This window comes from Tupaia chinensis, unplaced genomic scaffold (genome assembly GCF_000334495.1).
Source record: "Tupaia chinensis unplaced genomic scaffold, TupChi_1.0 Scaffold000392_1, whole genome shotgun sequence".
Lineage (NCBI taxonomy): Eukaryota > Metazoa > Chordata > Mammalia > Scandentia > Tupaiidae > Tupaia > Tupaia belangeri.
Window position 1 is genome coordinate 1984452 of NW_006159894.1, and position 27550 is coordinate 2012001.

Consider the following 27550-nt stretch of genomic DNA (forward strand, 5'->3'; position numbering starts at 1 on the left):
CCCCCCGTCCTGAATTTATGTCTTGGAATTGCGGTATACACTGTGTTAAGCAATCTTTACAGCAGATATGGAAGTCAAGAGACTTAATTATTTTAGTCTTGGACCCCGGAACTGTTTCTGTATCTTTTCTGTAGTACTTCACAAGCATGAAGAGCTTTCTTAGTGTATTTATTCCCTTCCCTTATTATTTTATTTTCTTTGACCTCTAGCTTGACTCCTTAAAATTGAGCATATACAGTTTTTAAGTTTAAGATACAGATACTGTGTTGAGGCTCACAGGACATTTCCATTGTAGCAAAGTCACTTGTGGGAATCCCCATTGAAAGATTTCTGGTTATAAATAGAAATGTAGAATGAGTTATCATTGAACTGCACACTTGTGTGTTAACTGATCACTCAGAAGCTCCAATGTAATCTTTTTCTTGGTTTGTAATTGTGAATTGATTATAATGAGTGTCTAATATTATACTTTGAAGTTTGTGCATTCATGAATTTAAGTACCCAATTTTTCCAAGAAGCAGTTTATTTGCAGGTACCATTTAGCTTGTATTTTAATATGTGTATATAAAATTAGTTCTTTGCATTTTCTCTCTAGAATGAAAAGTAGATTATTAAATTTTCAAATATAACAGCATGTTAATGTGAAACCAGGCCTTCACAGGTAGTGACAAGGCATTTGAAATATTAGTTGCTTAGACTAGTTGTAGGCCATATTTGTAGAAAAATCTGCAGAATAAAAATTTTGAAAGTCCTGCTACAGCTGTATTAGGTGGCATCAGAAGAGTTTTACTTCTGAGCAATACGGCATCCAAAGACTAGAATGTGGAAGGACATAGCCTCAGAGGAAAGAGCAAGGCTACACATATCTAGGCAGTCCTCAGTATGTCTAACAACTAAAAAACGAAATGGATTGCCTATGAGATGCTGAGTTCTCTTCCCTCGTCCCCTACAATGAGAACATTCAAGTAGTTAGAAGACAAGGGGATCATGCTTGTAGTTGGTGAGCTCAGACCCTAATTTGAGTCTTCTCTCTAAAGAGTCTGGGAAAACAGTTGATGTCCTTTCATTTCACTTTGTAATTAGATGTTACAGATTGGTATTTAATTTCAGTTAGGTAGAAGATAAGCAGAACTGTCAATTCATGAATGATAAAGCCGTGTACTATGTAGAGGGGCCTAGGAAAAACTAAATGTAGAAAATGTTTTACACTTGGAGTAGGTACAGGAAAAGGAAATTTGAGAAGAAAAGTTTGTACAGTAATATATATACACAATTGGTTAAAGTATACTTTCATTTGCTTTGGGAAGCTTAAGTTCTTATTAGAACAGATTCATGAATTATTTTTATGTTTATGTATTATATTTTGTATATATTTATTTTTATATGTTCAGTATTCAACCCTTTTTAATTTCACTGGAAAGCAGATTATATTTTATATCTTAAGATAACTTATTGAAATAGTTCTTCGTAGGTAAATGTTTTATGTCATCTGAGTTTAAGTTATAACCTGGTTTTATTTGGAAATAGAAAAGTGTAGTGATAATCCAGTTCCTAAAATGTCAAAGGCAGTAGGTTTTCTGGTTGTGCAGTGAAGAGTTTCTTCTTTCTTTTTTAATTTGCCAGAGGGTACTTGTGCTCATCAGAGAGAGAAAACACCTCCCAGGAGAATGATAACCCTAGAGATCCTTTTTAATTTCTCCCTCCTGGGATTTTGGGCACACACTCATACCCTTTGGTAACGTTTTTCAAGTCACCTGACTTGTGTTAGGTTCTGGGACTTGAACTGCCAAGCCATCCAGGTGGGAATCTTAGCTCCCTTAACCAACGAGCCCTGGGCTGGCTCTCAAGAGTCTCTTTTTTCTAATTCTCTTCACTCAAGCTGTATTTTTTTTTTCCCCCTTTAAATTGCCAGAGGGCATATGGACTCCCCAGAGAGAGAAAGTGAGAGAGCAACTCCCTTGGGAGATGGTCATGCAGCAGTCCCTTCTCCAGCAGTCCTTTCTCTTTCTCTCCCTGTTTTGAGATTTGGAGCATTCTTGCACATGCATCTGTTGTGTGTCTCAGGTTGCCAGGTCTGAGACTTAAACCATGCATGCAGTTAGCCATGTGGGAACCAGCCACTTTAACTACCACCTGACAGACTGGCCCAACATTCAAGCTCTTTGATTAGAAAACCTGGTGAAAGTTTTGTATTTGTTCTAGAATTGTATCCAAGTTAAGATCCTGAAGATAATAGCTGGGTTTGCTTTTTAGATACTGTTTGAGGTGTGGTGTGCTAATGAACTCAGATATGGATGGGTCTGGCCAACCCTTGGTCATTGTCACTTAGCTTGCGTGGCAGTAGGGTAATTTTGGCTGTTAGTTGGTAGGAGGCATAGTTCAAGTGGAAATTATGGCGTTTTGGTTGAGTTAGTCTTTTCTTGTTATGAGCCCTCCCTAAACCGCTTATTTTGTTATCTTGTCATGAGACCTAGAACCCGCACCTTGTATCTTTAATAATCTCTATTTTATATGTTGGGAAACACCAAGCAGTTTAAAAATCGTTGTCTAATAGTGAAGGAGGACTAGAGGCTTTTGGGCTCTAGTATTCTTTAATTTGGCATTAAAGTTTTCTTGGGTTACAGCTTATTGCTGCAGCAGTGTTGGAAGGAGTCTTATTTCTGCCACTAAGCTACAGCTAAGCTATGAGGACTGGCTTGCGGGAAGGAGTTCTGCCTCAGCAGATGTGGTTTGTTTGTATGAAGACTGCTAGATGAAGTTGATGTTCTGCACTTTTTAAAAAAATTTTTAAGAGAGATTTTTGCTGTAAGGTGTATGTGCTCGCTGGAGAGACAGAGAGATAGAAAGCGAGAAATCACCCTCTAGAAAGCGAGAAATCACCACGCCACAATCCCTTCTCTTCCATTCTCCTCTCAGGATTCTGTACACACACACACACACACACACACACACACACACACACCCACCCAGCATGAGTTTAAGCCACCAGGTCAGGGACTTGAACTGCGGTCGACTACATAGAAGTCTAGTGACATAGCCATTATGTCAAATGCTGGTCCCTCCCCACAAGTTTTGATAGTTATACTTTCATTTTTGTTTGTAACAAGATGTTTTTTCATTTCTTTTCGATTTCTTTATTGACCATTGTTTGTTCTGGAGTGTGTTGGAAAATTTCCACGTGTTGTGAATTTTTCGGTTTTTCTCCTGTTGATTTCTTGTTTCATACTATTGTAGTTAATAAAGATGCTTGATATGATTTCAGTCTTCTTAAATTTGTTAAGACTTGTTTTGTGGCCTAATGTGATTTATTCTGGGGAATGTTCTGCATGCTCTTGAAAAGAACACACATTTTGCTGCTATTGTTGGAATGATCTGTTAGGTCCATTTGGTCTAAAGTGTAGTTCAGGTACAGTATTTCCTTGTTATTTTCTGTTTGCATTATCTATCCATTGTTGAAATTAGAGTATCGTTACTATTATTTTTGTTTATTCTCTCTTGCTTAGAATATACACAATTGTTATATCCTCTTAAAGACTGATCTCCTTATTATATAATGACCTTTGATTTTTATCACTTATTACAGTTTTTGATGTAAAGTTTATTTTGTTTGACTTAAGTATAGCTTTCTCCCTGCTCTCTTTGGGTTTCTATTTGTGTACAGTATCTTTGTTAATTTCTTTACTTTCAGCCTATATATGTCTTATTTTGGTTTGGTCTTATTTTTTTCATCCATCCATTCAATCACTCTATGCCTTTTGATTGGAGAATTTAATCCATTTGTGTTTAAAGTAAGTATTGATAGGTAAGGATATACCATGCTATCTTGAAAGTTTCATTACTGTTTTTATAGTTCTCTTTTTCCTTTTTTACTTTACTGCTATCTTTCTTTATGATTTGATGACTTTCTATCATAGTATACTTTGATTCCTTTCTCTTTATTTTTTCTGATTCTTCTATAGTTTTTTGCTGTGTGATTACTATGAGGCTTTCACAAAACATCTTGTATTTTTAATGGTCTATTTTATGCTGAGAACTTAACTTTGATGGCTTATAAACTCAACACATTTATTCCCTTCCCCAGTTTTATGTTTTGACATCATAATTCATATCTTTTTATGTACTATCGCCATTAGCAACTTTTTGTAGCTGTAGTTATTTTTAATATTTTTGTCTTTTAGCCATTATGGTAGAGTGAAAAAGTGATTTACAAGTCAGCCAGTGTCATTTAGTCTTTTCTTGTTATGAGCCCTCCCTAAACCGCTTATTTTGTTATCTTGTCATGAGACCTAGAACCCGCACCTTGTATCTTTAATAATCTCTATTTTATATGTTGGGAAACACCAAGCAGTTTAAAAATCGTTGTCTAATAGTGAAGGAGGACTAGAGGCTTTTGGGCTCTAGTATTCTTTAATTTGGCATTAAAGTTTTCTTGGGTTACAGCTTATTGCTGCAGCAGTGTTGGAAGGAGTCTTATTTCTGCCACTAAGCTACAGCTAAGCTATGAGGACTGGCTTGCGGGAAGGAGTTCTGCCTCCGCAGATGTGGTTTGTTTGTATGAAGACTGCTAGATGAAGTTGATGTTCTGCACTTTTTAAAAAAATTTTTAAGAGAGATTTTTGCTGTAAGGTGTATGTGCTCGCTGGAGAGACAGAGAGATAGAAAGCGAGAAATCACCCTCTAGAAAGCGAGAAATCACCACGCCACAATCCCTTCTCTTCCATTCTCCTCTCAGGATTCTGTACACACACACACACACACACACACACACACACACACATGCCCGCCATGAGTTTCCCTCTTGGTTTCTTAGGCATGCACACACACGTGCCCGGTGTGAGTTTTAAGTCACCGGGTCCAGGACTCAAACTGCAGTTGACTATGTGGGAGCCCAGTGATGTAACCATTATGACATCTGCTGGTACCCTACACTTTTTTATTTTTCTTTTTATTCGTGACTCACATGTTCATATTGGTGTTTATAGGTTTTTTAACTCTAGGTTATAGCCAATGTTTCTATGAAGACTATTAAATTTTCTTGCCTTTAGGTGATCAAATCACTCTAAAGAAAACTAAGAGCTCAGAAACAATGAGGGACAGATTATCAAGTGTTTTCATCTATTGCCTTCTCTGTGTCCATAGTACAGGTAGAATTCATCTGAAACCTGGAATAAAGAAGTGGTTTAATATCAAGGTGGAAGGAAAGTTAGAGAGGGAGCAATGAAGTACGTGGTGTGAGCCCTCATACTGTATCTGCATAAAAAGCTGTTGAAATGTGTTTAAAGCAACAACCTTGTCTTAGTTCTCCTAGTTAATTGGCTTTGTATTAGAATTTATTTCTAATATACCCATGAGTTTATCTGTTTAAAATAAGTAGTAGAAGGCAGTATTTTTAAACCAAAGAGGTGTTGTCTTCCACACATCTTTTATTTAGTGGAATCAAATTTAAGGAATTAGTCAATTGAATGTTTATAAGTTATCAATTTAAAGTAAAGCTCCCTTTAGGAGTCCAGAAAAGGGCATTAATCAAATCCACTTCACCTTGTTGCTCTTAAGGTAGGGGTTGGCAATCCATGCCTCACAAGCAAGATTTCACCTGCCACTTGGCAATTTTACAGTCTGAGCTAAAACAAAAACAAAAAGGAAAGCTGTATTTTATGGCAGGTGGAAGTTAATGAAATTCAGGTAAGGTTATAATGTATAACCCTGTTCTATTGTCTAGACTTAGTATCTGGGACTTTACTGACCCCTGATTTAGGTACACAGATAAACACCATTTTCTGGGTTCAACTTTTCTCTTGGCTTCTTACAGTGTCTGTTAACATTTCTGCTCTGATTCCTTCCTTTCCCTTATTTTGCTATACCTTTGACCTTCACATGGATAATATGCTGTCTTTTGTGGGTGTGTGTGGGGGGGCCTAACTGACAATGCTGCCATTTCCTATCTATTTATTTATTTATTTTTTGGTGTGTGTGTGTGTGTTGTAGATTCCTGGATCAAACTGTGTGTTTTCAGAACTTGGCTTATTTCTGTTGATTGCTTTTCTGTCTTCTGTCATCTGTGGTAGAATAAATCTAATTCTATTACTTGTCTCAATCTTTGTAGTCTCTTTGCCTAGTTAAACTAGGCAGATTTCTTGGACTCTTATAGTATTTTGGTCAATCTCTCTCTCTCTTCTCTTTCTTTTCCCAGAGAGATTTTTTGCTGTAGGGCACATGTGCTTGCTGGAGAGACTGAGAAAAACAAAGAATATGAGAAATCACCCCCACCTTCAGGGTGGGGGATGGCCATGCCACAGTCCCTTCTTAATTTTCGTCTTGGGATTTTGGGCACACATGCGAATGTGTCCTGCATGAGTTTTAAACCACCAGGTCTAGGACTTGAACTGCATTCAACTCCATAGGAGTCCAGCAGTGTAACCATTATGCTATCCTCTGGTCCTGTTCATCTCTGTTAACAGCTTTCTGAGAGAATAGTTAATGCCTGTAGATATACTGATTGAAGGGCAAAAACACATGTCCTTGAGATCCCTTAAGGTAATTAAAACTTGGAACCAGCAGATGGCGTAATGGTTGCATCACTGGACTCCCACATGGTGGACTGTGTTTTGAGTCCTGGACCTAGTGGCATAAACTCATGGCGGGCGTGTGTGTGTGTGTGTGTGTGTGTTGTGTGTGTGTGTACGTGTGTGTGTGTACAGAATTCTGAGAGGAGAATGGAAGAGAAGGGATTGTGGTATGGCCATCCTCGCTGGGGGGGTGATTTCTTGCTTTCTGTCTCTTTGTCCCTCTTTATCTCTCCAATAAGCACACATGCCCTATAGCAAATATCACTCATAAAAACAAAACAAAACAAAAAAAAGATGATTAAAACTGAGATGTGTTCCTAACAAAGAAATTGGAGGGGGATGGCAAAGAGCTTACAAAAATAAACATGAAAAATTGCGTGGATTTCAAAATTATTTTGTACTGGGATAAATTCATTTTAATTGCATTTTTCCCTGAACCTTTCCGAATCCCCGGTAATAGAAAGCATTGTGATTCCTATACTAGTTAATTATGTCAATATTATTGCCAGATTACAACACGCCTCTCTCTCAAAGATATTCATAATGAAATCTGGCATCCAGGGCTACCTCTCATGTGACTCTAGCTCATTTTTTTAAACCTCACCTCTCCGTTTCTTTTATTCTCCAGACCATATGCCAAGTGCTGCAGATCTCTACAAATACCATTCCATTTTATTTTCTTTGGTGCCTTTGTTACACTGCCTGTCTGGTTGGAATGCTTTACCTTTCCACATTACCCTTCATCATCATCATGAAACCCTGCCTCAAGTTCCTCAAGTTCATTTTAACTTACTTGGTACATCAAATAAGTAAGAGAACCTGCATCATTAAGTGTACAGACGATTCCTTTGGTTGCATGGTGTTTTTCTTTCTCATCATGTGGATGTAATATATTATGGTTCATTGTATTATGGTTAATTGGGGAATGTATCTTGCCTCCTTTGCTAGATTACAAATTCTTGATGGTCACGTGTGTTCTAGTCTGTTGCCATTCTGCCCTCTGCTTTTCTTATTTATGGTAGTTTTTTACTCAGCTATCTTGAGATTATTACTGTTATCATTAAAACATTTCTTTGGTGTGGTAGAGCACATTGACCTCTTGTGCTAGTAGGTTGCTTTTAGGCCAGTGTATTTTGTTTACAGTAGATGGATTGTATGTTTACCAGAGGATGTGTTGATTTCTAAGACTTTATGGCAGTAATCTTGCTTTTATAATAAGTATCATGTGAACTGATGAAATGAGCGCCAACTTTTTTTCTTGAAAACCAAGTTTGACTCTTTGGGAAGACTTCGTAAAAGGTGAGTCAATAAAAAATAACGGCTGTAGGATTAGACATGGCTGAAATAACTGAAAGTTTAAAAAAAAGAGTAACAATAGTTCAGGGGGATTAGGTGTATAGACTGCTTTACAGAGGATCTTTTAATACTTGGAATGAAAAGGAAGCTGAAGTTGTAGATGATGCTTTTGTGGCTTAGATCAAGCAGAAGACACTTCAATCAGCAAGGGAACTCCATATCATTGGTACCATTCTGTGGTTGTCATGGTTACTTTGATCACATGTTATGGTTGGCAAATGAACGTACACTTAAGTGTTAAACTTAAATAAAATGTTGAAGGCATGTATGTATGGTCTTTGATTGGATATGATTTTGAAAGCTTCTGTTGCAGTATGTGCTCTGATTTTTAATTTTCTAAATGAACAGAAGTATGCATGCAAGAGCGCTAATAAAGAAATGTTGGGACCAGCAGGTGGCGTGGTGGCTAAGGTGCCAGACACTCCCACGTGGCCAACCACAGTTCAAGTCCGGACCTGTAGCTTGCTTTCTCACCTTCTCTCTCTCATTCTCTCTCTCTGTTGCTCTCTGGTCAAATTAAAATGAATGAATGAATGAAATTCAACAAATCTTAAAAAAAAAAAAGATGTGTTATGGTGGAATTAAACAGAATTGGCCTTGGGAGACTAGAAGGAGCTTTATAGGCAGATCATCCTGAGTTTAGATCTTTAAGGTGTTGGCAACAAATAAAATAAGTACTGTGAGACCATACAAAAATGTATCTGTGGGTCAGATATGGCTATCTATCATTTCATAATTTCCAATTTAGATAATTGACTTTAGCTATTATTTATACCTCTTTAGCATTTATATTGACAGAATCTGTCTTACTGATTGGACATTGGTTTCCAGTAGGACTAGTAGCTATTCATTAAGTGGCAAAGTTTTTTAAATTCTTAAAAGTAGTATTAGTCTCTAGTTTTACGTGGTTTTTTTTTTTTTTTTGAGAGACAGATTTTTTGTGATTAGGGCATGTGTGCGTAAGACAGAGGAAAAGAGACAGAAAGCAAGAAATCACCCTCCCAAGGGGATGGCCATGCTGCAGTCTCTTCTCCATTCTCCTCTTGGTATTTTGGGCACACATGCATACACGCCCGGTATGAGTTTTAATCCGCTGGGTCCAGGACTCGAAGTGTGGTTGACTACATGGGAGTCCAGTGACGTAACCGTTACACCATCTACTGGTCCCCAGTCTCTAGTTTTGGGCTGTTGGATTATGTTTGTCCATTTAAGCTAAAGTGTACATACAGACTTCAGAGAATTGTACGTGAAGTATGGCTTAAACAATGAAAACTGTCAGAAATTGGTTATTTACTTTTTTTTTTAATGTCTGGGTGATTACTTTGGTCAAAATTTTTTGTTTTTGTTGTTTTTCTTTACATGTTTGCCATATGTGCTCATCAGAGGGGAATACACAAAGAAAGTGAGAAGTCACCCCTCAGGGGTGATGGCCACACCACAGTTCCTTCTCCCTTCTCTTGGGATTTTGGGCCCACATACCCAGTGTGTTTTTCAAGTTACTGGGTCCTAGACTCCTGCTACGGAATTGGCCATGTGAGGTCCAGCGCCTTAACCACCATGGTACTTGCTGGCCTTGATTGCTTATTTTAAGCATTCATTAGTATAATTTGATGTGCACCCATTGGATCACATGCCCAGTGTGAATTTAGGCCACCAGGTCTGGGACTCGAACTGCGGTGAAATACATGGGAGTCCAGTGACATAGCTATTACGTCAACTGCTGGTCCCAGCCTGGTATGAGTTTTAAGCCTCCAGGTCCGGGACTCAAACAGTGGTCGACTCCAGCGACATAACCATTATTACATCCACTGATCCCCAGCTTCATATTTCTATGGAAGAGAAGCTTACCGTTTGATAAGTTTCCCTTTTTGTTTAGTTCTGGTTTTGATTTGGATTCAAGGTATTTCTGTTGGTGCATGAAAAGCCAAGCTTTTTCCCTTGCGTGTTAGGGTGCAATGAAAAATTTTTGGTTTTGACTGTGTTAAATAAATGACATGTTCGTAGTTTGTTTTGTCATTCGTTTGTTGGTATACTTGCCTTCTATTTTGTCAGCAGTCAGAGGAGAGAGCAGTTGTATGAATACTGTCTTAGGATATTCAGATACCAATTTTCCATCAGGATTAAGTCCAGCAGTCTCTGGTAGTGCTATTGGTCTCCTAGGAGTGCCATCTCATGTGTGAGTTAAGCAAAGGCCAGGAGTTGTTGTAGATGCTGTGTGTGAGTATAAGATGAGTAAGTGTAAAGGAAGAAGGTCTTCTAATGCTATTAAATATTTTATCTGATTAGGTTGAAATCACTGGAAGGCATTTGTAATTTTAAGATCTCCTACCTTCTAACATCCAAGGAAAGCAGTTTAGAACTTTTTCTGTATTTTTATATGGGTATACTTCTGTCTTTGAAATATGAGAGGAAAATCTAGCTGCATTTGTCATTTAAAAAAACACCATGCTTTTGCTTTACTTTAATTCCTAGATTCAGTTTGGGACATAATTTCTACTATTCCTTTCAGATACTGTTAAAAGTTACTCTATTTGTCATTTACTTCTTAAAAAATCTTTTAATTTTTAAAATTTTTTTATTTGCCATGATGTGCATAAGCTCTCGGGAAGGAGTAGGGGAGAAATGTGATGTGGTCACAACAACAATCCTTCTCCATTTCTCCATCTTGCCAAGATTTGGGGCACACTTGCATGTGTACCCAGTAGGTTTTTTCAGCCCACAGTGGCCAGAATTGAAACTGCATTTAGCCTCACAGGATCCAGCTACCTTAGCCAGTAGGCTTTGGGGCCAGCCCTTACTTAAAAATCTTATTAGGGATCAGAGGTGGCATAGTGGTAGAGATGCTGGACTCTTACTAGCCAACTGTGGTTCAAGTCCTGGACATGGTGACTTGAAACTCACACCATGCACATGTGTGCGCGTACCCAGAATGTCAAGAGGAGAGCGGCGGAGGAGGGATTGTGGTGTGGCCATCCCCCTAGGGGGGTGATTTCTTGCTTTCTGTCTCTGTCTCTGTCTCTCTGGCAAGTGTACCTACCCTAAAGTAAAAATAAAATTAAAATCTTATATTCACTAAACCTTGGGGAAAGTTAGAAAGTTTAAAATTTTTCTAACTGAAAGTATTTTTCTAAGGAAACTTTTCAATTTCAGAATCTGCTATATATGATTTGCTTTGGGAGAATTAGAATCTGGTCTACTAGGAAAATGATTGTGTTTACAGTTTCTGCCTCTATTCACGTGGAAAAATGAGAAATTTGTTTCTTTTTCTAGGAACATTTTTTCCTAGGAACATGAAATTGGAACCAAATAGGATGAAAACAGGAAAGAAACAATGATGGTAAATTTGACCTGGTTAGATATTTTGCCTCTAAACCTTATGGTTATTAGCTTTGAGGAAGGATAACCGAGCGGTTAGGTAATGAATACTTAGTGGTCAGTTGAAGCAGGGATTATATACATGTGCATATGTTTTTAAGTTGTATATTGGGGGACCAGCAGTTGGCATAATGGGTACATCGCTGGACTTCCAGGTAGTCGACCGTGGTTTGAATCTTGGACCCGGTGGCTTAAACTCAGGCTGGGCGTGCATGTGTGTGAATGCCCGAGATCCTGAGAGGAGAATGGAGAAGGGATTGTGGCATGGCCATCCTCCCTTGTGGGTGATTTCTTAATTTCTCTCTCTCTCTTTCTGGCGAGCACACGCACCCTATAGCAAAAACCTCTCCAAAAAAAAAAGATGTTTATGTATTTAAGATGTGTGTGTGTATGAATGAAAAAGTTCATGGAAAATGCATATGGAAACACTAACATGAAAAAATTTTTTTCAGCAAAACAGATTTTTTTTTTTTTGGACAGATTTTCACTGTAGGGCGCGTGCGCTCGCCAGACAGACAGAGAGAGACATAGAGACAGAAAGCGAGAAATCACCCCCCATGGGGGATGGTCACGCCGCAATCCCTTCTTCTCCATTCTCCTCTCGGGATCTTGGGCACGCACGCACACGTGCCCGGCATGAGTTTTAAGCCACCGGGTCCGGGACACGAACCGCGGTCGACTACGTGGGAGTCCAGCGACATAGCCATTACGCTAACTGCTGGTTCCCAGCAAAACAGATTTGTACTCCACTTTCTTGTGAACTTTTCAAAGTACCCCTGTGTGTATGTGTGTGTGCATTTCTGTTTCTCTTGACTTCTCAGTCATCTTTTTAAGATAATTTCTTTAAATTATTATTTTTATTCAATTTCACCAGAGTGAGAGAGGGAGAGCGAGTAAGCAAGCTACCAGATCTGGGACATGATCCATGGTTGACCATGCACAATTCTAGCATCTCAACCACCATGCCACCTGCCGGCCCCTCTTTGGCCATCTTAATGGGTAGGTATTGTCCAGGGTCATATAACTCAGTAAATCACCAACCAGGATTCATTCTGTTTGATCACTGCAGCTGTAAAAATAGATTGTACCTTGTAGTTAAGAGTGCAGTTAGAGTCTTTTTAGGTTGAAAGGAATATTAAACATTTCACTAATGTGTTGAGTGTGTACAAGATGCCAACACTTGCATGTGCTTGGGATATAGTGGTAAATCAGAGTAAGTTCTTATGTCTTCCTGAGGGAGATAGACTAGAGTAAATGCTATGAAGAAACCAAAACTAGAAGGGGGCAGAATGTGGCACATTCCTTTTAGTTGTGGTGCTCAGGTAAGGCAGAAACTCAGTGAAGTGAGAGCGCAAGCCCTGGCCATGAACTGGGTCAGAAGTGCTGGAGCAGATGCTGAGGCCTTGGGACAGTTTTATTAACTTGCACTCATTTTAGCAGAAAGTAGTCTTCAGGCCTTTCCTAAAAGAATTAACATTGTGTGAAAATTGTTTTAATACTTAATATTTTTTCATGGGTCTTTTTGTAATTGTATCTTGATAATGTTGCATTGAGATTCGTATTTTTCCCATTTTGTAGAAGTGAGAATTAAGACACCGATTCAGACATATGTGGAAGTAGGTTGATTAGGGCCTGCCCTGTGATCCGGTGGGTGAGAACGCTGGATTCTACATGACCTACTGTGGTTCAGATCTTGAACCTGGTGGCTTGAGAGATGTGCTGGGTGTGTGTGCTTGCATGTGTATGTCCAGGATCTCAACAGGATGGAGAAATGAAGGAGTAGGGATTGCAACATGGCCACGTTCCATTGAGGGATGTTTTCTCCCTTTCTCTATCTCTGTCTCTGGCAAGCATGGTCACTCTTTGGTAGGTTAAGAATATTTTTAAAAGGAAGTAACTAGTACAGTGACTCTTCGTTTGTACCAGTCACCTAACCTAAAGAAATAATCATACCAACCGTTCTTCATCTTCACCTTCCCCCTTTTGTGCTGAAATATTTTATATTTTCTTTACCTTAAAATATAAAATATAAAATGAACTGTTAGAAAAACAGTTCATTTAACCCTTGTATACTTTGTACCTATGTCACACATCATTAGAATTCACCATATTTATTTGTGTCATTTGAGAGTTGCATGTATCTTGATGTGCCTTTCCTAGGAAAAGGACTTTCTTCCTAACCACACCATGACCATTATATTAAAAAATAACAGTGACATATTGAAATTTACTTATTCCAGTAATTTTTTTTTCATTTTTATACCCAGTATTTAGTCAGGGATCATACATTTAACAGTTAGTGTCTCTGAACAATTAAAAAATCTTTGCCATTAATGACTGTGGCACTTGGAAGAGACCAGGCTCACCATTCTGCACAATTCCTCACTTAGGGCTTGTCTGTAGTGGCTTTCTCTTGGTTGGAGATAGATTAGACATTGTTGACAGGAGCGTTCTGTAGGGATGTCAGTGCACCACTGTGGGAAACATGCAGTTTATCCCACCGTTATGGATGTCAAGCATTCCTTTGGTTTATTGTAAGAGTGTGTGTGTGTGTGTGTGTGTATGTGTGTGTGTTTGCTTTTGTTATAAGTAACTTACGGAGTTACAAACATAAGACTGATTATTTTGTTTTCCAGCAGTTTTCCTTCCACTGGTGTTAGCATCTATTTGAGTACTGAATCAGTTATTACTGGAGTTTGTTAAAGCAACACAGAAATATCATTTCGTCTAATATTTAGTATGTATCTAAAAGATGGGACATTTTATTTACAACAGCCACAATGACTTTATCACAACCTAACTACAATTCCTTAATGTGTCCTAACCATGTTCAAATTCCCTGAAATGTCTCCAGTTGGTTTGCTTCTGAGACTAAACAAGGTACATAGGTTACAGTTACCTGATGGCCACATAAGTATCTTCCTGTATAACAGCATTTACCACTCTTCCTCCCTTTCTGAATTTAGTGGATAACTTGATTTTGTGTTGTTGTTTTTTGTGTGTGTGTTCTCCTGTTCCAGGTGTTTTCTGTAGACCTATAGGTAAATTTGACTAGATTCAGGTTGTGATTGTTGTATAAGGGTACTTAAGTGGTCCTAGGCATAGCATCATCACACCAAAAGGCACATTTGTCAGTCTTTTAGAGATAATGTCAATTCCTCATGGGTGTAGGCATTATAGCCTCATCCAGCCATTTTATAATCACCTGTCAGTTTTTTTTTTTTTTAATTTTAAAAATTAATTTTAAGTTAAAAATATTTTGTTTAATTTTATTTATTTATTCATCTATTTCAATTTGACTAGAGAGGGACAGTAAATGAGAGAGTGAGGGAAAGTTGAGAAAGCAAACCTCCAGGTCCAGGACTTGAACTGTGGTCAGATATGTGGGGTCCAGCACCCTTAACAACCATGCCATTTGCCAGCCCCTAATTAATTTATTTTTAATTATTATTTTTTTTTTTCCAGAAAGTGTGTGTGCTCACTGGAGAGATAGAAGGTTAAAAATCACCTCCAGTGGGGATGGCCACTCCACAGTCCCTTCTCTTCCATTCTCTTCTCAGAGATCTTGGTTACACACTCACACGCTCCCAGCATGAGTTTTTTTAGAGAGATTTTTGCTATAGGGCATGTGCGCTTGCTGAAGAAACAGAGACAGAGGCAGAAAGCGAGAAATCACCCCTCCAGGGAGACGGCAATGCTGCAGTCTCTTTTCCAACATTCTCCTCTCAGGATCTTGGGAATGCATGTGCACATGCCCGGCGTGAGTTTTAAGCTGCTGGGCCCGGGACTCAGACCACAGTCAACTACATGGGAATCCAGCAATGTAACCATTATGCCATCTGCTGGTCCTTCCAGCTTGAGTTTGAAGCCACAGGTTACGGAGGACTCTAACCGTGGTAGACTGCATGGGAGTGCAATGACGTCACCATTATGCCATCTGTTGGTCTGAGCTATCAGTCTTTCACCTGGGAGATTTAGCATCCCTTGTAATCATTGTCTAGGTGTATTATTGCATTAGGGGTTGCAAGTGGCAAGTTTTCTCATTCTAACCTTCTTTCTGTATCAGTGAGCTTTTTACTGGCTTAATGTCTATTTCTAGTGTGTGTGTGTGTGTGTGTGTGTGTGTGTGTGTGTATGTATGTATGCCTTCTTTAAAAGTGTTAAAAAGGATATGTTCTTTATCTTCAGGAATGTGTCTCTATTCCCTCAGTGATCTCTAAAATATCCTCTATTTTCTTATCTGTAAGTTGGAAATAATGGTTAAGCTTTCCCCTTGGTATCTTCTTGTGAATTAGATGAGCTCGTATAGGTAGTGCAAAAATATAGCACTTGGCACATGGTGTTTGTTATGTCAATAAAGTAACTAGTTTTTTGGGACACTGAACTCAAGTATAATGGAGACATGATAAAGGGAGTTCTTTGTAAGTTGACATAAATGGAATACTCAGGCTTGTGTGGACTAACTTGAATTGAGGCGCTGCTTACCCATCAAATAAGAAACACACATAGGGAAGGTTATGCATATTGCTGCACACTATGACATGGATACCAGCTATCAGCAGGATGCTTGGGCCTGTGGACTGAGTTGAAGAGAAGTGCTGCTCACTCATCAGACAAGAAATACTCACAGGGAAGGTCTTCATATATCACTATCACTGCACATGAGGATGTGGCTGTCGACTGTTGCAGTGATAAGGCCTGAAACACCTTCTGAAATGGAAATAGTACAATTGAGGAAGTGGGCCCCTCTTGTGGTAAGTTAGGGCAAGACGGTGGCTCCAGATAAAGGATTTTACCATGTTATGGCCCACCCTGATTTTTATCAGAACACAGGGAGTTTTTGCCTAGTCTGACTTGGAATGTAAGATTAAAAAAAAAAATCTCGCCAGGTGTTGCAGGCACTCACTGGGTAGAGAGAGTGAGAGAGGTAAAGTGAGAAAGCATTCCCAATGGGGGACAGTAACAGTGTAATCCCCTCTCTTCATACCTCTCTTTGGAATTTTGGGCATGCATGCACATGTGCCTGGCATGTTCCTTTAGTGGCCAGGTCCAGCACTCAACCACGCTCTCGGCCATTGGGTGGCTCTGATTTGGAATTTTAAGGTAAGGTTTAAGAACATAGAGAATACTTTTATACATAAAAGAGGGAGGTGAAGAAAGGTCATTTCACCTAGTCATTCTTTTTTTTTTTTGGAGAGATTTTCACTGTAGGGCGCGTGCGCTCACCAGACAGACACAGAGAGACATAGAGACAGAAAGCGAGAAATCACCCCCCAGGGGGGATGGTCACGCCGCAATCCCCTCTCCTCTGTTCTCCTCTCGGGATCTTGGGCATGCACGCACACGCGCCCGGCGTGAGTTTCAAGCCACCGGGTCCGGGACACGAACCGCGGTTGACTACGTGGGAGTCCAGCGACATAGCCATTACGCTAACTGCTGGTTCCCTCACCTAGTCATTCTTAACCACCTCAGAGTGCTTGGAGATTGCCAATCACTTTGATGATGAAGATGCTCTATTCCCTCTTGGATTTTTTTTCCTGCCATCTCGTTGCTTAAAACAACCCCCTTACTGTTAGTTATGTAGGCTATTAGAAGTTTAATCATCTTAATGAGGGACTTAATGTTGATGCATTTATCTAACAAAGATTTGAGCATCTTCAATGTATATGACTGTTGTACACACTTAGTGAGCAACACAGACAGGAACCTTTGTCCTGATGGAGTTTATGTTCCGGTAGTGAGGAGACAGAATAAACATAAGTTTATAGTATATTAAAAGGTGTTGAGTGCTTTGGAAAAATATAAAGCAGGGCAGGAGGGATTTTGGGTATGCGTGGACATGTGCCCAGTGTGTCTTCCTCAAGCAGCATAATTGGCCAGGTGGGATCGTGCCACCTTAACCAACATACCACTGGTTGACCCTCTTTGTTTTTAATCTGTTTCCTCCATATACATACACATACTCATTCACATGTCATTACACATAAATATTTAAGCATTCTGTGTGCTACTTGCAGTCCGTACTTGTTTTAATTGCAAGACAGTGTTTGTATTGCTCAGAGAGAGAAGTAGAGGAGGAGAAAGTACTCTTCAATAGTGTGTGGTTATGGTCTGATCTCTTCTCTATTTCTCTATCCTGTTGAGATTTTGGGCATGCACACACCCGCCTGGAGTGTTTTTCCAGCCGGGGAGGCTGGGACTTGAACCATGGTCAGTCTTGTGGGGTTCTGGTTTCCTTAACCACTAGGCCATTGGGCAGGAGGGAGTTGATCTTTGCCTGTTCTTTCCTCCCCTTTAACCCCTATGATGATGCAGGAAGAAGTAGAGATTCTCAGAATATAGTTAGAACATCATTAAAGTACAGTTTCTTGTTCTTACGACCTTCTATAAACTTAATAGCCCAGGTTGTAGGTTTAATACAAATAATTCGTCAGGGATTTAAGACCAAACTCCTTAAATGTTTTAGGAACTGAGATATACAATTACCTACCATTTGTCTTAAGCTCTATTTGTAATCTTAAATTGGCTACGAAAGATATGAGTCATAATTGGAAAACTTGTTTTGCTTTAAGTGTCTCATACCCGTGCTCCACATTTTTAAAGTAAGCATGTGTTCAGGATGGGTCTGTGTGAGGATGTGTATGCTCTGTACTATGCATCATTAATCTTCTCCACTCATGAAAATTGCTATTGGACCTTGAATCAAGATGATGAAAGTGAAAATATATGAAAAGTCTATAAGAATTTTATATAAGTTTTGTTGCTTTTTTGGTATTTTATTTGAATTAGGTGATGGAAATAAGAGATAATAATTGGTACGGTGGTTGGGAGACTCTTTAAAAAATTTGTGAGAGAACTACATATGTAACGTATTATGTAGTTCTTTGATATGAAATAACTTTTGTGAAGATCTTCACATGCCTGATACATGGTTGATACTTAAATTTAATAACTGGAATTAAAGTATGAATTTATTCTAGTGCAAAAATATTTGAAATCCATGCTTTTTTTTTTTTTAAAGGTTTTTGTCATAAGGTACATGTGCTCACCAAAGAGACTGAAAGGTGAGAAATCACCCCCCAGGGGGTATGGCCGCACTGCAATTACTTCTCCCCCCTTTTTCTTGTGGGGTTTTGGGCATGTGTGCACATGCACTTGACATGCATTTTTCAACCCCCTCAGCATGTATTCAGCCATGTAGGATCCAGTGTGTTAACCACCATGCCACCTGCTGGCCACATACATAATTTTTAATAATAAGTAGTTTGCATTAACTTTTTGAACTGCCCTTCTCCCCATTATGAGCTTTCTGTATGTTATTCCTTATGAAACCATTAGGAGTCAGGTGGTGGTTTTATTTATATTTTATAGGTAAGAGAGTGTAATAGTCAATCCTGTGGAAATTAAGTTCGCCTAATGTCCTGCAGGTGGAAAGGACAGATCTTGAAACCCAGTCACTGGAAGCTTGAATGCCTCTGCTATACCATGTCACCAACACATGTGGTAGTATCTATATCCATCTACCTCCTTTGTTCTAAGGACCCTTTATGCTATGAAGCCTTTGTTGCTGTTTGGGGGTTGGGGTGGGGAGAAAAGCTTTGGATATACCCATGTTTTTTCTTTGTTTTTGGTAGATAGGACAGTTTATTTTAATTTAGACAGTCAGGTTTTCAGAGAGTGGTGTTTTCTATAACTCTACTTAACTTTCTAGCTGGTGAGGTGAGTGTTTAGATTAGAGTTTAAGCAGGACCCACCAAGCCTACTATGGACAGAGTGCCAGGCCGGGCCTAGTTCAGATTGTTCCTTTAGTGTATAGTTTGTAAATTGACTCTAGTGTTAAAGAGGTTGTTGCTTGGTCACTTTCAGGGTAACCATATTCTACCCTTTATTGGCCTACATTTGGAAATGAATTTATTTTGACTTGAAGTCCTGACCAAATTTGAGATTAGTTTCCTTTATTTTGTTTTCACAATAGGTAGCTTTTCCCTCCTTTTTAAAATAAAGTGACCATATGTTTTAGATTTTACAGATTATTTCAGAATAATTTTCTGGTTTGGAAAATGAACTATTGATATGTGGTCACCCTAGATAGTAGAAGAGAGATTTGGTCACTGTAACTAACTGTATCTTGGCTAATGTGTTTTATATTATCTGAAGAGGATTAATAGTTGATTTAAATTTGTTTTTACCTCTTCTTTTTCTTTTGTATTTGTTTATTTACTTTTGACAATCAAATCAAGGATATTACATGTACATCATTTTGAATAGAGAATTTCACATGCTTAGGCTTGTAAAATGTTTCTTTTCTTTGCCACTCCTACCTTCCCTTTACCATCTACTCTTCTTCCTTACAGACTCTGGTGTCTATACTTTCTTTCCTACCATCATATTTTTGGATCTTTCCATTTCTACCAGAGAAAGCACACATTTGGTATATATTGAATGAGGATATACAGTGTTTGTCTTTCAAAGTCTAGCTTACTTCACTTAGCCGTAGGTGTTCTGGATTCAACCACTGTGAGAAAAAAGACAGTGCCAGGGACCAGCAGTTAGCATAATGGCTATGTCGCTGGACTCCCATGTAGTTGATCTCGGTTCGTGTCCCGGACTCGGTGGCTTAAAACACACGTCAAGCGTGTGTGCGTGCGTGCCCAAGATCTCAAAAGGAGAATGGAGGAGAAGGGATTGCGGCGTGGCCATCCCCCCTGGGGGGTGATTTCTCGCTTTCTGTCTTTCTGTCTGTCTCTATCTGTCTGGTGAGCGCACGCGCCCTATAGTGAAAAACTCTCCAGAAAAAAAAAAAAGACAGTACCTCATCGTTCTTTATTTCATAGGGTATATGTTCTGTACTTTTTCAACCCATTCATCATCATCACTTAGGTTGATTTCATGATTTCATGTGTTCATAATTTTGGAGGGTGCTATGATAAACATGGAAATGCAAGTGTCCTTCTAATTGAGTACTTTTTCTTTTCTTTTTCTTTTCTTTTTTTAATTCAGTGCTTGTGGAAGAGTGTGTGCATGGGAGAGGGGAAGAAAGGTTCCCCCTCCTCCATGGGGCCTGGTCACACTACATTCTTTTTTCCTCTAGTTCTCCATCCATCAGTATCCTAGGTACATGCTTGGCACATTTTTCGAGCTTTTGGGTGGGACTTGAACCCTGGTTGGTCTTGTAGGATCCACTTTCTTCTGCACTGTGCTTAACAGCTATGCTACAGGCCAGTCACTATCTTAACCTTTTTTCCTCTTTTTATTTGATCAAATTTAGCAAAAGTTTATGTATATGCCTCTATTTGAATTAATTCTCTAGGTCTTATATAATTCATCCGAATATAGGAAGTAGTACCAAAATTGCATTTTAATTCTATGCAAAACTATCAGTAAAACATTACTTTCTGAGGAGGAAGCCATTTCTTTTGGGAGGATTCTATTCTGTTTAGAAGAACCTTTGTGTTTGAGGTTTGGCTAAAACTGCCCATTACATGCTGTGAAGACCAATTTCCTTATACATTCTACAAATGTTTATTATAGAATTTTTTTTCTTTTTAAAGTGCACTACCAAGGATCCAACCCACATACTTCACATAGCCATACATGTTTTATTGTCCTACATTTTTCACTTAAGAGATCTACCTAAACTGTGAATTGTGAAAAAAAAAAAAAGCATATATAAATAAATATAAGGATACAAGGCAATAAGGCTTCATGTTAGCTAAATATTTTTTTTATGTGTTTTTGTTCTAAACATAAAGGAACTCTGGACAGTGCTCATTATAGTTTTGTTGGAGAAATGTTTACTTGAAAAGGAAAGAAAAAATAACAAAACACTGTATTTCATTTGGAACCATAGTTTTTCATTGTCAAAGGATACATGCACTGAGAGAGAGCAAGCGAATGAGAGAAATCACCACCCTGCTTGTTAAGCTACAGCACCTTTCCTTCTGGGTATATACACCCTAGTTCCTGGTGTGGTAGTCAAGGTTGTGAGGCCGGAATTCAAACTGTGGTCAACCATGTGGGATCCAGCTTCCCACTTAACCACTGCACTTACAGGGCTGGCCCCGTTTGGGACTGTTTTAAGGATATACAGTTTATCTCCTGAAAGTCTGAAATTGAAGTCTGTGATGATTTCTGTTTTTGACTAGAGTGAAATTTAGGTGCACTTTATATTTTTCTACAAACTAAATTGACCTATTTTTTGTTTTTCCATTTAGTCATTAGCAGGTGCTGATCTCTGGATATATTTAGTAAAAATGTTGTTTAAATTGGAAAAATCTACTCACAGGTATATCAACTGAGGTGGGAACTGTCAACAGTGTCCTTTGAAGGGTCTGAGGAGTTCTAAGGAAAAGGTTTAGAATTTGGCCCTCAGCTAGATGCCTTTCCTCCTGGGGACAAAACATCTTTCCTAGTTTACCTTCTAGAGAAGTTAGAATTTAGGCCTAGTGTGAGATTTTCATCTAGTCTGAGCATTTAATGAGAGAAGAGAATATGGCTTAGATATCTGCCTCATATAAATCGTATTTCACGATGTCAAAACAACCTGTTGATATTAGCAGTGCTTCCTATTGATTGAGGAAGGAAATACTTGTTTTGTTTCTGAGCATATTGCTCTCTAAACATACAGCTGCTGCAGCAGCCACTATGACACATACATACTCCACCCCAACTCCTCCAGACAAAAACTCCCCTGAATACTTTTCCTTTGGGGAACTATTAGGTCATCGGAAAAGTCATGCATTTTTGCATAGAAAAGAAGAAAAATATATTATGACTTTCCCAATCATCCAATGCATGATTATTGGTTCTGTAGAGAAGAGTAATACTTCAAAGAAGGGTTTTACTGTTGAGCTGGGTTTACCTGCTTTAGGTTAAAACAAGTGGCACAGGTGTGTATGGGTGTTGGGGGCAGGGGAGCTCTGTTGAAGGCAGGACTTCATAACTACCAAGGACTGTTCTCATTGTCATTGGGGTGCTATCCCTTTTACTGAAATATTTAAAGGCACCCCTTTAGATAATTCATGCTCATTAGTCATCTGATTAAATTTTACTAAAAATTTATGTGGTTCTTAAATAATGTTGAATTATTTCTTTGAAAGATTTTGGGAGTGGGTTTGGAAGGTTGTCATAGTATAATATGACAGACATGAAGTAATACAAATCCCCACTTTTAGTATACTTCTTGCCTTTGGCAATTCTTATTTATGCCAGCCATTGGCACTTTTTAAATTTTTTTTTTTTTGGAGAGGCTTTTGGTATAGGGCGCGTGTGCTTGCCGGAAAGACAGAGAGAGACAGAGAGACAGAAAGCAAGAAATCATCCCCCGGGGGAGATGGCCATGCCGCGATCCCTTCTCCTCCATTCTCCTCTCAGGATCTTGGGCCACACGGGCACGTGTGCCCAGCGTAAGTTTAAGCCACCGGGTCTGGGACTTGAACCGCAGTCGACTACATGGGAGTCCAGCGACATAACCATTACGCTGACTGCTGGTGCCCTTTTTAAATTTTTTTAAGGAAGAGAGAATTCAAGAGTTTTCATAGCATAATTATGGTTATAGTGCTTTATGCCCCCAAAAAAGGCATAAAGATGGGATCAAGAGACATTTCTATCTGGGCAGCTTTGTGAAAGAGACCTAAGAACCTAACTTGGTAGAGGGCTTCAGTTTTAGGCATCATGTCCGGCTCCTTTGCTTGCCAGTGAGAAGTGTAAGGTTTTTGCTACTATGGTCTGTTTTGAACATTTTGGGGAAGAGGTGGCTTTAGTATCATTTATAGGACTTGTTTACTGCTGATTTTAGAAGAAAAGTGTCTAGATTAGGAACATGCCTAGTCAGAAAGCAACTGCATTTACAAACATGGAAAAACATTTTACTCTGAGGTTACCTTATTGCAAAATGAAAGAAATCACTAAAAAGTTAACGTGTGGAAGGCATTTGGTTGGATATTTTTCATATTGATTTAGCAGCTACAATTATAATTAACTTTGAGGATTCAGGATTTGTCTCTTTTCCAGGAGAAAAACCATCAAATTCATAAACTTAATTTTAGGTAAATTTAAATGTTTGTTTTGCAGAGTGATTATTATAATTCATGACTGAAAAATACCTGATTGAAGATGATTTATTATCTTATGGTTGAGAAATATCTGTTGAAGTTTGGAAGATATAATAAATTGTTTTTTTCCATCTCCCAGAAAACTTTTATCCTCCTCCCTCTACCTCATGTTTTCTGTACTCTTCAACAAAAAAACCATTAAGGAATAAAATACTAAACAAAATTAAACCTTTCTTTATCCTCTCAGAGACTGTCTTGGAAATATTGTCAGATGAAAAGGAGGGGAAGGATATTATCTTTTAAAGTTTCCCTTTTATCTTCTTCCAATGTATTTAAAACCAGTAGGAATAAAAAAGATTTAAGAGTTGTTTTGTAAGCTCGATGTTGCTAGTTTTTTTTGTGTGTGGGCTGTCTTGTTTCACATTAGGGCAGGTGACATCTCACAAGTCCTAGGTTACTGTATAACTGTACATTTACAGGAGGAGTTGAGGAAAGTTTCATAGTGTATATTTGTACAGATTGAAAAACGACTTAGTTTTCTGTTTAAATTCTCTGGGGGTAGATGATAGCACCTAGTAAACACCACCTGCCTATTCTATACCTGGCCTTAAAGCTAGCCAAATACTCTTGGGGCTCATAGTATTGGAAGATTGGTTTTTGTGCCCTTGTTATGAATAATTAGTACCCACCACCCCTCCTCCCTATCCCCTTCACCCCTCCCCGTAGGGTGCTTGTTCCAGTCTGAACCTACCACAGTAAGACAAGAAAGGGCAGTGTTATGGAGACAGTTAGTTTGTGGATAAGTTAGGCCACTTCATTATAAAGTTGATGAATTTGTGTTTTTAGTTAAAAATGATAAATGTTCTCAGTGACTTTTCAGTATTAGCTATTATAGTATAGATTACTCTTTTCTGTGGAACTGAAGTGTATTTAATTTTTTTTTTTTTCGTTTTATAAAGAATGTCTTGTTGCGCCGTGTTTGCTAGACTGAAAGTTTCCTCATGGCTTGGTGAGACCCTCCTCTAATTCAATCTTTGTCTTTTGTCTTTGCTGCCTTGCAGGGTTGGTACAGTAGGCTTCACTAGACTTAGCTGCAACTCAGAATTTCTCCTCCAGCACCTGAGTAAATGCTGATGGTCTTGTGGAGAGTGGATTAAAAGTACGAGCTAAGTTCTCAATCCCAATTAAGAAGCGGAGGAAAATTTAAACTGTCTCCTTCAAAGTTTATCACAACCACCACCATCAAGACAGCAAACCAAAGGACAAAGACTTTGACCTGCTGTGTTGCTCTGTATAGTCCAGTTCACGTATGGTTTGCAGACTTGGCTGGGTTACTAATAAGTAAATAAACAGTTGGAAACTTCTGTCATTGGACGCTTTTATTCTCCAGTTCCCAGAATGAGGGCTGTGCTGGAGACAGCAGACATTGCCATAGTGGCCCTATATTTTATCTTGGTCATGTGCATTGGTTTTTTTGCCATGTGGAAATCTAATAGAAGCACCGTGAGTGGATACTTCCTGGCGGGGCGCTCTATGACCTGGGTAGCAATCGGTGCCTCTCTGTTTGTGAGCAATATTGGGAGTGAGCACTTCATTGGGCTGGCAGGATCTGGAGCTGCAAGTGGATTTGCAGTGGGCGCATGGGAATTCAATGCCTTACTGCTTTTGCAACTTCTGGGATGGGTTTTTATCCCGATTTACATCAGATCAGGGGTATACACCATGCCTGAATACCTGTCCAAGCGATTTGGTGGCCATAGGATACAGGTCTATTTTGCAGCCTTGTCTCTGATTCTCTATATCTTCACCAAGCTCTCAGTGGACCTGTATTCAGGTGCCCTCTTTATCCAGGAGTCTTTGGGTTGGAACCTTTATGTGTCTGTCATCCTGCTCATTGGCATGACTGCTTTGCTGACTGTCACCGGAGGCCTTGTTGCAGTGATTTACACAGACACTCTGCAGGCTCTGCTCATGATCGTTGGGGCACTCACACTTATGGTTATTAGCATAACAGAGATTGGCGGGTTTGAGGAAGTTAAGAGGAGGTACATGTTGGCCTCACCCAATGTCACTTCCATCTTGTTGACATACAACCTTTCCAACACAAATTCTTGTAATGTCCGCCCTAAGAAAGATGCCCTGAAAATGCTGCGGAATCCAGCAGATGAAGATGTTCCTTGGCCTGGATTCATTCTTGGCCAGACCCCAGCCTCAGTATGGTACTGGTGTGCTGACCAGGTCATCGTGCAGAGGGTCCTAGCAGCCAAAAACATTGCTCATGCCAAAGGCTCCACTCTTATGGCTGGCTTCTTGAAGCTTCTGCCAATGTTTATCATAGTTGTCCCAGGAATGATTTCCAGGATACTGTTTGCTGATGACATAGCTTGCATCAACCCAGAGCACTGCATGCAAGTGTGTGGAAGCAGAGCAGGTTGCTCCAATATTGCCTACCCACGCCTGGTGATGAAGTTGGTTCCTGTGGGCCTGCGGGGCTTGATGATGGCAGTGATGATTGCTGCTCTGATGAGTGACTTGGACTCCATCTTTAACAGTGCCAGCACTATATTCACCCTTGACGTGTACAAACTCATCCGCAAGAGTGCAAGCTCTAGGGAACTAATGATTGTGGGGAGGATATTTGTGGCTTTTATGGTGGTGATCAGCATTGCATGGGTGCCAATCATCGTGGAGATGCAAGGAGGACAGATGTACCTTTACATTCAGGAGGTGGCAGATTACCTGACACCCCCAGTGGCGGCACTCTTCCTTTTGGCAATTTTCTGGAAGCGATGCAACGAACAAGGGGCTTTCTATGGTGGAATGGCCGGCTTTGTTCTTGGAGCAGTCCGTTTGGTATTGGCCTTTGCCTACCGTGCCCCAGAGTGTGACCAACCTGACCACAGGCCAGGCTTCATCAAAGACATCCACTATATGTATGTGGCCACAGCATTATTTTGGGTCACAGGACTCATTACTGTAATTGTTAGCCTTCTCACACCACCTCCCACAAAGGAACAGATCAGAACCACCACCTTTTGGTCTAAGAAGAACCTAGTAGTGAAAGAGAGCTGTTCTCCAGAAGATGAACCGTACAGAATGCAAGAGAAGAGTATTCTGAAATGCAGTGAGAACAGTGAGGCTATCAACCACATCATTCCCAATGGGAAAGCCGAAAACAGCATGAAGGGCCTTCAGCCTGAAGATGTGAATCTGTTGGTGACCTGCAGAGAGGAGGGTAACCCAGTTGCTTCCTTAGGTCATTCAGAGGCAGAAACACCAGTAGACGCATATTCCAATGGGCAAGCGGCTCTCATGGGTGACAAAGAGAGAAAGAAAGAAACAGAGGATGGAGGCCAGTACTGGAAGTTCATAGATTGGTTTTGTGGCTTTAAAAGTAAGAGCCTCAGCAAGAGGAGTCTCAGAGACTTGATGGAGGAGGAGGCCGTTTGTTTACAGATGTTGGAAGAGACTCCAAAAGTTAAACTAATACTAAATATTGGACTCTTTGCTGTGTGTTCGCTTGGTATTTTTATGTTTGTATATTTCTCCTTATGAACGTAAGGATATGGTGAGACACTAACTTAAGAAAATACTGGTCTTTGGAAAAAATTATGTAACTGTTGCATCTCTCAGGCATTGTTTACGCTGTAGGTTTTAGCCAAATTTTACTTAGCAGAAAATCACCTATTTGCAAGACTTTATTTTCCCAGATAGATGAGAGTAAATCTTCAACTTACGTGAGGCAAAACATGTTTAACAGACAGAATTGTCCAAATGTGGTTTAAAAGTTTCCATACCAAAGTAAGGGGAGACCAATTCTCATAGAGCAGTTAGAGCAGAATGAATGTGGTGGTATCGTGAATTTATGGTATACTGTCTCACTGCCCAGTCTCAGTAGACCTTCTTATCCTGAAGTAGAAGATTTGCTCATTTGTGTTTTTTCTGTTTCTGTAATTTCTACTACCATTTTTAAAAATCTTGAATTCTTAAACATTGTATAATCAATTACATACTAAAAATCTAATGTGTTTGTGTGGTACTTGTTTCAGGATAAGTTAGTTTGCCAGGTTCATTTTTAGCATGAGCCTGTGACTTCCAATTGCCAAAAGAATGGAAGAATGCTTTCCTGTAGGTATTTTTATACCTCCAGTATATGGAATGTTAGGGAGAAACTTTGTTCCTGTTTCTTTTTTTCCCTAC

General features: G+C 39.3%; 2 protein-coding genes across 9 annotated transcripts in view; both read left to right on the forward strand.

Annotated features, from left to right (window-relative positions):
- The window catches only part of SLC5A3 (solute carrier family 5 member 3), a 34212-nt gene extending 6673 nt beyond the window's left edge, over nucleotides 1-27539 (forward strand). For 4 of the 8 annotated variants that reach the window (XM_027773986.1, XM_006153905.3, XM_027773984.1 and 1 more), the window contains exon 2: nucleotides 24412-27539. In XM_027773986.1, the coding sequence (XP_027629787.1) occupies nucleotides 24749-26905 (2157 nt within the window). In that variant the 5' untranslated portion in view covers nucleotides 24412-24748 and the 3' untranslated portion in view covers nucleotides 26906-27539. Of the gene's footprint in view, nucleotides 1-11192; nucleotides 11260-12261; nucleotides 12297-18549; nucleotides 18801-24411 lie in introns of those variants that run through there. The other 4 variants (XM_014589928.2, XM_027773985.1, XM_006153909.3 and 1 more) reach the window with 3 other exon arrangements.
- MRPS6 (mitochondrial ribosomal protein S6) overlaps nucleotides 1-27550 on the forward strand; it is a 96111-nt gene that overhangs the window by 15719 nt on the left and 52842 nt on the right. The gene's annotated exons all lie outside the window — the stretch shown is intronic.